Here is a 9,050-nt window from a genome sequence, read left to right on the forward strand (position 1 = left end):
TGGCATCTCATTATCCTGTCACCTTGGCTCTACTTATAGTTATATGATGTTTCAGAACTACAAATCAGTAACCAATGGCATGCCGAAAAAAAACCAATGGGGTCGATGGTCCAGTCTTTATCAGGATTAACAAGCTTTTGTGTAAAATATATATGCACAGTTTCTAAAAGCCTGCATGAGAGGCAGCATACCTAGCCAACCAGTCAGTGCTCGCTTCACAGTTTGATGGATCGCATGGAGCACAGCTGAACTGAATCTGCCAATGAGAAAGTGTACAACAGCAATGGATTGTAAACATCAGAAGTATTCCTAACCCTATTTATCTATCTTACTATGGTTTTTAAGTCCCTTTCAAATCAAATCTTTGTGGTTTTGTAATTTGTGTTGTTTGACAGCTGTGAAGAACGGCTAATGGTAGTTGCTAATCTCGATTTGACTATGTTGGCTGAGATATTGGCATGTGAAATTCTCTCTCCTGCTATATATATACATTCATACACGTACAAGCAAAGTAGATATCCTTAAAATATTTATAAAAAGAATGAATCATCGAAGCGTTTGGATGCCCATAGGAGAGTGTGCAAGAACTTGCTTGGGGCCCAATTGAGCTCCTGCATAACTGGATTAACATTTATTTAGTAATTAAATTGAAAAAAATACTTTTAGTATCAGAAATGATAATAGAGGATACTGCATAGTGTTTTTAATTATCTAATTATTTGTACTATCAAAAACTTCTAATATTTACCCTTAATAATATAATAAATAATATTTTTAAATTTTATTATATCATAATATTTTTATATAACAATATGATATCATTATTTTAATATACTATAAAAGTAATATATTATAATATTATTAAGTATAATAACACTATATTGTTATAGTATAATAATGATAATAATGATATCATATTGTTTTAACTTGTACAGCTTCGTATTAGGGATGATGTTAGTACTCGAATGCAATATTGTTTGGTGGATGATGTTATCACTCGAATCCAATACTTTACGGAAAACATAGAGAAATACAATCGCCTGCTTGGTGGAGGTCCAAACAGTCCCATTCAGGCATATTTCCTGTGCATGTATCCTGCTATCAGGGTCCATCAGATTGTCTTCGACTTGGCAAATTTGGATTTGAATTTTGACTGAGAGGCCATTGCTGTAGGTTTTTCTACATTCTATAAGTTAACTGGACACTAATGTCCATCTCCAAGATTCTCTGTTAGAAACATATCCAGGTTGGATGTTCCAGGCACTGGGGTTCTTGTCAAATTCACTGTTTTCAACTATTTAAGATTCTTGGAAAGTATTGGATTCTTCCAACAGCTACTTGTCAAATTCACTGTTTTCAACTATTTAAGATTCTTGGAAAGTATTGGATTCTTCCAACAGCTACTCGGTCGGCCATAATGGCTTTAATGTGAACTTTTGTTCTATGTAGATGTTGGTCAAGGATACAGGAACTAAAATGATTTTGTGAAATGTGAGTTTTTTCTTTTTTGCATGATTATGTCCTAAGATATCGAATTTTGCATGAATACCCTACGAAAATTGATATTTGCATGTACAAGCTCGTAAAACCCTTATTTTGCTATTCTACTTTTTTTTTTTTCTTATTTTTGCATATGTATCCACACCATTCAATGCCGATAAAAAAATAATAGTTTCAAATTAAAATAATTAAAATATTATTAATGGGTATATGTGCAAAAAAATATTTATAAAACAATCACAATGGGAGATAAAACAATACTTTCAAAAAATTTTATTTTTAATTAAAATAAATATGGTTTTTATTGATGGTGTTAGAATAACTGTTGTATTAGGAATATTTATGTAAAAATAGTGTTTTATGAGGGTGAAGAAATAAATATAAATTTAAGAGGGTATTCATGCAAATTTGAATTTTTAGAAAGGTATTCATGCAAAAAAATCTTTTTTAGAATTGAAAATTTGGATGAGAAACATGTAGATTGAAAGGCCTTATTAAAGAATAACATGTTTTAAAAGTTCTAACGGTATTTAAAAACATGAATGCATGATGTAGCCAAGCTTGTTAATTTCCTACTCATCTTTATATATATATTTTTTCTTTTTGCAAATTCAGATGCTTGGATAAGTGTCTGAATCTGATTTTTTTTTTTTTTTTTTGATTCGGTGTCCACGTTTTAGAGTTTTACATTGTTGGCTTCAACCATCAAATATTATTCTTGGGCAAAAGGAAACACTTGCAATAATTCTAATATATGCAGGATGGCTTATGTGAGGAATGCATCGGGGAACAAATTTGCAGTACGCTGGTCTGCTTTTCGTTTTTATTAGACCATTTGTTCCTGCTTTTCTTAAACGATAACCCTGAAGCCTTGATGAACTATTCATGGTTCTATTTTTAACTACTTTTTTATAATTTCTGTCAAAGGCCATCAAGTTCTTGAATCATAAAAGCCTCTCTCTCTCTCTCTCTCTGCGCGCGCGTGCGTGTCAAGTTCCTTTTTTGTTACCATTTTTTTTTTTGACTCATTTCCATATTTTTCATTTAAAAAGTTATTTACAACATCGATGGCAAATGGTTAAAAATTTAATTAATAGATGATAAATCCATATCCCATCCATCAAATGCAAGTATTTGCTACATAACTAAAATTTCTATCATCATCGTCATCGGACTAAAACAAATGGTAGACTTGTCGAGATTCATTCTCATGCCTTGCAGTAGTCCTCCAGAACCCCTCTGAGGGCCAACGCATCAATAGTCCTTGCCTTGACTAGGAGAATGAAAGTTAATCGAATGACAGATATTGGTTTCCTGCTGTATTTGGATTTAACTAATAAATCTCCTACCTAGATCTTAGTTGCATGATTCTCAAAATCATGTCTGTACCTGAGTTTTGATGTCCTGATTCTGACACCACATTTCTTATTTTTTCCACAGAGGTTGCTGGACCTTCCATTTTTCAATGGGAGGATGTCGAGAGAACTGATGGATCCTCTCAGGTCACTTCGTCTAGACCACTTAGCGCCGATGATTGTTATTCTAGTTAAGTTCATTTAAAAGATAATTCCAGCGGACATTTTAAACCACTGCAATATCGTCATCTGTCTTCTACCTGCATTTATTTAATTTAGAGGTGAGCAGGTTGTTTGAAGAATTAAGCATAGGAGTTGAAATCTGACAAGAGTTAAGAGAATTTGTCTAGAAAATAGCAATTCAGGAACTTGTCATAATTCTTGTTTTTAAATTAAATACAAAATGGCATTTGTTAGAAAATTAAAACTTTCAGTATAGAGAAAACCAATTAATTTTTTTGACAATTTTTAGTATGCGTTAGAATGGTGATCTTCCTTATTGATAGATCACATGCTGCGCGCGCGCGTGCACATAAGATTTATCTAACACCGAATTAATAGTTTCTCATCAAATCTAAGGGTATGTTTAGATTTTCCTACCGGATTAGAATGAAAATTCTGTAGATTTGCCCAGTACAACTAGCAAGATCACATGCTACAGTCTGGGCTAGATAAAATATCTAAAAATACCTTCAGAATGGGCTGAACCGAATCCAATAGCAAGAAAAGAAAAACCTCAGTAGATCTTTCTTATAAATATAAATCAAGCCCAATATCTGGCCTGTGATCGTGTTGGTTGTGCTGCCCCAATCCACGAATGCTATAGAATTTTCAGTCTAATTCTATTAGAAAGTCCAAATAGACTTCTGTTTTTATTTTAGCCTCAGGCTGATCAACCAGACTATAATCTCTAGCAGTTTCGAGCCACTCTATCTCCACCAGAGCTGCTACTACAATTGAAATCAAGGACCATCACAAATCACAATGCCTATCCATTGAAGCATTGGTATGCCAGAACATTATTGGAAAAAAAAAAATTCTGTCTATGGAACGAGGACAGAGTCGTAGATAGGGATGAAGGCTACAACGGAGCAGCAAAAACACCATCATATAATAAGCAGGTTGCCTGTATTGAAAATAATTGAAGCACCTCCCTTGCTTCTTCTACATGATCCACATTGTCTACACCATCAGTCTCCTTAAAGATGTACAATGAGCAACATCACAAGGCCTACGTAAGGAGGAACATGAGAGAGCCAGTCTGATTAAGATGAAAACATAACAGCAGTAAATCTACTAAACAAATATTCCACCAGCAGATGTCACAGTGGTCTTACCTGAACTCCTGTGTTTCTCTCACTTCTTCAGATGTAATGAGGACACCTTGCGAATGACATAGAAAGGGCTTTACTTATTTGAACAAACCTTATGGAGTTGCATTAACGTTTGCAACTTGAATAACGTAAGTCTAATTTGGCAAATAAAGATTCCAACTACTAGGTGGCCTCTTATGACCTGAGCCATATCAGCCTACCAGTCATGTTACACAACTGCACTGCTTCCTTTTTTCTTGTATGCATAAACCTGTGCAAGGTACAAGTAGATGACGAGTTCTACAGCACTGAGTCCAGCAAGAAGCCAATAGAAGTAATCAAGATGAGCACGGTTTAGATTGTTGGAAAACCAACTCTCGCCACTCTCTGCAGTTGCTTTGTCAATCATAGACACAAGAAAGCTACTGATGAAGCTCCCAATGCCGAAGATGCTCAAGTAGAGAGCAAGTCCAAGGCTCCTCAATGCATCAGGGATCTGATCATAGAAAAATTCCTGCAGGCCAACCATCGTGAATACATCTGCAATCCCATACAGAACATACTGGGGAACCAACCACCACAAGCTCATGGGAATGGTTGCTGTGGGCTGATCGACCAGGCCGAAGTCTCTGGCAGTCTCAAGTCTCTTCAGCTCCACTAGAGCTGCTACAACCATGGAAATCAAAGAAATGACCATTCCGGTGCCAATCCTCTGAAGCATGGTGAAGCCTGCAGGCTTTTTGGTGAATTTTCTGGCTATGGGCACAAGGATACGATCGTAGATGGGGATGAAAGCTACAATGGAGGCACTGATGAAGCTTTGTAGTGCTGCAGGCGAGACTTCAAGGTTTGAACCTATCCTTCTATCCAAGGTGCTTCCTTGCTTAGTAAAGAAGGTTGAAGACTGGGCAAAAACAACAGCATATATTAAGCAGGTTGCCCATATGGGAAACAATCGAAGTATCCCCTTTGCTTCATTTACATGATCCACATTGTCTAGACTATCAATTTCCTTGCTCGACAACGAACAATTTGGACCACCAGATGGCCTATAATTGACAAACATAAAAGAGCCCTACAGGTTAATATATAATCATTATATTACTAGGTCTACTAAACAAATGATCTCATAAACAGATGCCAAAAAGTACTCTTACTTGTACTGTAGTGCTTCTCCTGTTTCTTCAGATGTAATGGGAAATCTTGCTTGCCTACGTCTTACCAATGCCACAAGTGTTTTGCTTACTCGAACAAATGGACTCTCATCTTCTAGGACATAGAAGCGATAAGTCTTGGTCCCAAGCAAGAAAACAATGAGAGCAAACAGCATTGCAATGCATGGAATTCCAAATCCAAGGCCCCAACTAATGTTATCTTGGATATAGCTTACGATCACCAGTGTAACTACAGTGCCACCACACAACCCGAAGTACCACCAGTTGAAGAAGGAGCTCTTATCCATGCATTCCTTGGGGTCATTTTGGTCGAATTGATCAGCGCCAAAGGCTTGAACACAAGGCTTGTGGCCTCCCTGGGCAAATGCCACGAGATAGAGGGAGAAGTAGAAGAAGGCCACTTGGGCAGGAGATGGTCTGCAGGCTGTGAGATCCGTTGTGTCACCACATTTGGGTGCATGAATGGATGGCAGCACCGATGAGAGGGTGAGCATGCCCAAGCCCTGTGGTTCTCCAATCCAATCAACGGAGTAAGAGTCAGGATTTTGCCTTTAATTCGGCAACAAGTCTTTGAGAAAAACTAGAGCGTTTTAGTACATCCTGATTCGATTTTGTTAAAATATTTGCAGAACAAAAAAAAAAAAAAAAGAGAAAAAAATAATTTTATTTTTCTATTCCATCATATTCGATACATTTTAGAGGTTATATATACTCATGTACAGACCTTATATAAAAATAATAATATAAATTGATATGGGATCATGCTAACAAAGAAAAATAATACTCACTGATATAAGCTGTTATGTGATCCTTAATATTACTCTAACAAAATCATGCTGACAAAGAAAAATAATACTAACGATACCGAATCATGCTAACAAAGAAAAATAATATGGACTGATACAGATTGTTACGTGATCCCTAAAATTATATTAACAATTTCAATAGCATGTCAGTATTCTGTTTGGAGTAAATCCAGGTGAATTTTTTAGGCTAATGCAATTGAAGTGGCCATTTACATACGATCACTAGAGGAACTAAATACTAGGTTCAACTTTCTTAGGAAGAAAAAAATCATTATGTCAAATTCTCTCTCTTACCTTTTTTAAGTCTTCTGAGAGGCAAGATCATGATACATTTCCATAATTTGAAATATTTACTATATTCCGTACAAACATAATTTACATTATGCAAAACAATAATATTATATAGATATTATTTTTTTGGTGTGTATATATATATATATACTATTAAATAATATTCATTTATATCCTTCTTTGTCACCAAAAACAGAAATAACGATAACAACTTTTAGACATTGCATATTCAGTCAATGAATACTTGCTTGAGGTTGACCGATCTGGATACTGGACTGGTAGATATTACGAATCAACTTGAGTTCAAATAGGTGTCTTTTAAAAAGGAAAATAAATAATTATCTACCAAGAAAAGGAAAATAAATAATTTACACCTCTAATTTGGTTTCAAATAGAACTCCTGGAAAGGAAATAGATCGAGAACCTCTAGGCTTCCAATCAAATCATCAGTAATTGCAACCTAGAAAATCTCCATCTACAAAAGAAAGCAACAAAAAAAAAAACAAACTAAAAGTGAGTAAGTAGTGCATCGAAGGGCTCATTTAATAGGGGTCAGGCTATTCAATGAATCCGGCGTTCCATGATTAGGATCTTACAATCCATGATTGGATAATCCCACATCTTGAAGGGAAACAAAAAAACAAAGAAAATGATCCAAATACCCAGTTTGGATCATTTGAGCGTTTTTGATCCACATCATACGATCCAGAGACCGTGGATCGTCCCATCCTAATAACACTAACAAGAGGATTCATTTTTGTGCTTCAGCTACCATGGAGCGTAATAGCTTTCTTTAATTGATCCACAGCCTAAAGCAGGATCCTCTGCGGTGCATCTTTGGCACCACAGGCATCTCTTAATTGCCTCCGCGATGGATCTTGCAACTGGTAACTTTCTACGTGATATTTCAATACAATGGTCTCAATACTATTCGTGCATGCACTGTCTCCCTATCATGCAAATGATGCACCGCATAGGATTAGGGTTGCAAATGAGTCGGATTGACCGATAACTCGACCCGACCCGTTTTGGAGGACTCGTGGGGCTAGGTTGGATCCTAAAATTGGACTCATTCTATTTTTCGAGTCAGATCTGAGTTTACTGAATTTAGACCTGACCCAACCTATTTGAAATTTTGGGTAATTTTAGGTTTTCAATTTCTGATCTAATCTGAATCTGTAAAATTATTTCGGTTTGCGGACCGCAGCCCATGAAGGTGCAAACAACATCTGAAGCCATGGATGGGTTGATCTGAACCGGACCAGACTCGAACCCGAATCGGATTTAATTTTTTTGGATTGGGTTCGGATTATACATGGATTCCAAGAGAACGTGTGCAGGTGATCTAAAATGATGCTGACTCGAGTGAGGGGAGAGGGCTTATAGATTACAGCGGCTCAATCATGACCGTTGTACAGTAGATTGACGGTCTGAACAACTTCCTCTCTGTTCGGAACACAACAGCCGATCGGTCGCACACAGCGAAGTGGACGCTCCAACTTTCCAATAAAGAGGACCACAAAACATTGCAAGATCATAAAACACGGCGGGGAAGAGGGGAGAAAGGGGAGAGCGAACCATGATGTAGAGGAGGGATGCGAGGATGATTGTCCGGAATCGGCCGAGATAGGAGTCGGCGACGAAGGCCCCGACGAGCGGCAGCATAGAGGCTACGCCGGACCATGTGTTCACGGCGGCGGCGGCGGCGGCGGTCGACTCCCCGAGGGGACCGGTGAGGTAGGTGATCAGATTCGAGGAGATGCCGTAGAACGCGAATCGCTCCGCGATCTCCACTCCTGCAGCCCATAATCCATATGATGATGGATTAGATCGAGATCAGACGGCTGAAAATCGATGATTGGTGGTTTGGGGGTGGGGAACTGCGTAGTACCTATAATGAATAGGGCAGAAGACCAGCCGCCGGAGGAGGACCTGGAGACGGGGCGGCCGCGGTAGTCGACGGCGCCGGCTACGGTGGCGGATTGCCGGAGGAGGGGCTCCGGGTCCATCCTCGCTCGCGCTTTCCTCCTCGGCGATCAGAATTCAACGGAGGGTAGGAAGCAAGGATTCTAAAATAATTGGAGATGGCGCTGTCAGTTTTGTTGTCCTATTGGTGACGTCGGCTTGCCTTGGCTGTGGCCGTCGTGCATTTGGTTTGGTCGGTGGGGTAGAGAATGGTGACGTAGTAGTTTGTTCGTGTGCGGCGAAGGGCCGGGCTCCACGCCGTCGTGGTGACGTATCATGACAAGAAAAAAAGAAAAAAAAAAAAAGCGAGAAACATGAGAGAAGAAAAAATCTCTCTACCTTAAATAATGTTTACCCTACAATTTATAAAAAATTATTTCGAATTCATAAAACGGATACATCAAAATACATTCAAGGATAAACTGATACAATAAATAAAGATTTTAACATAATAGTAGCCACCAAGGAAGTGCCTAAGTTTCACTTAAGAGGGGAGGAAAAAAAAAAAAAAAAGACCACCCCACCAAGGCTCCCTTCTCCATTTCATGCTTTTGTATAAGTTTTGACGTTGCTCTAGGAATGGCTGGAGCTCATACAAATTATAGTTGAGACTATCTATCCTTTCAGGTATTGCACCCTGACTAC

General features: G+C 38.0%; 1 protein-coding gene across 2 annotated transcripts; it reads right to left on the bottom strand.

Annotated features, from left to right (window-relative positions):
* Window positions 1-3,966: 3,966 nt before the first annotated feature.
* On the bottom strand, window positions 3,967-8,556 carry LOC103702658 (protein NRT1/ PTR FAMILY 5.10-like). 2 transcript variants are annotated; one of them, XR_003384794.4, is made up of 5 exons: window positions 8,332-8,556; window positions 8,019-8,236; window positions 5,326-5,846; window positions 4,193-5,217; window positions 3,967-4,086 (listed from the first exon to the last, which is right to left on the bottom strand). XR_003384794.4 is itself a non-coding variant. In XM_008785173.6 (4 exons), the coding sequence occupies exons 1-4, from the start codon at window positions 8,447-8,449 to the stop codon at window positions 4,398-4,400; spliced, it is 1,677 nt and encodes a 558-aa protein (XP_008783395.4). In that variant the 5' UTR covers window positions 8,450-8,556; the 3' UTR covers window positions 3,967-4,397. The 2 variants fall into 2 exon arrangements, 1 of the variants encoding a protein (XP_008783395.4); XM_008785173.6 differs by having other exon boundaries at window positions 3,967-5,217.
* Between the last annotated feature and the right edge of the window lie 494 nt (window positions 8,557-9,050).

This window comes from Phoenix dactylifera, chromosome 2 (genome assembly GCF_051530095.1).
Source record: "Phoenix dactylifera cultivar Ajwa chromosome 2, Ajwa_hap1_PhDact_Kaust_v1.1, whole genome shotgun sequence".
In the NCBI taxonomy this organism is placed as follows: Eukaryota; Viridiplantae; Streptophyta; class Magnoliopsida; order Arecales; family Arecaceae; genus Phoenix; species Phoenix dactylifera.

Excerpts from the sequence above, each read along its gene's own strand:
- LOC103702658 (XM_008785173.6), bottom strand. The coding sequence starts at position 8,449 with ATGGACCCGGAGCCCCTCCTCCGGCAATCCGCCACCGTAGCCGGCGCC. Across the intron at positions 8,237-8,331 it reads TTCTGCCCTATTCATTATAG|GAGTGGAGATCGCGGAGCGA; the intron begins GTACTACGCAGT and ends TATGGGCTGCAG. Across the intron at positions 5,847-8,018 it reads CATCCCTCCTCTACATCATG|GGCTTGGGCATGCTCACCCT; the intron begins GTTCGCTCTCCC and ends GGAGAACCACAG.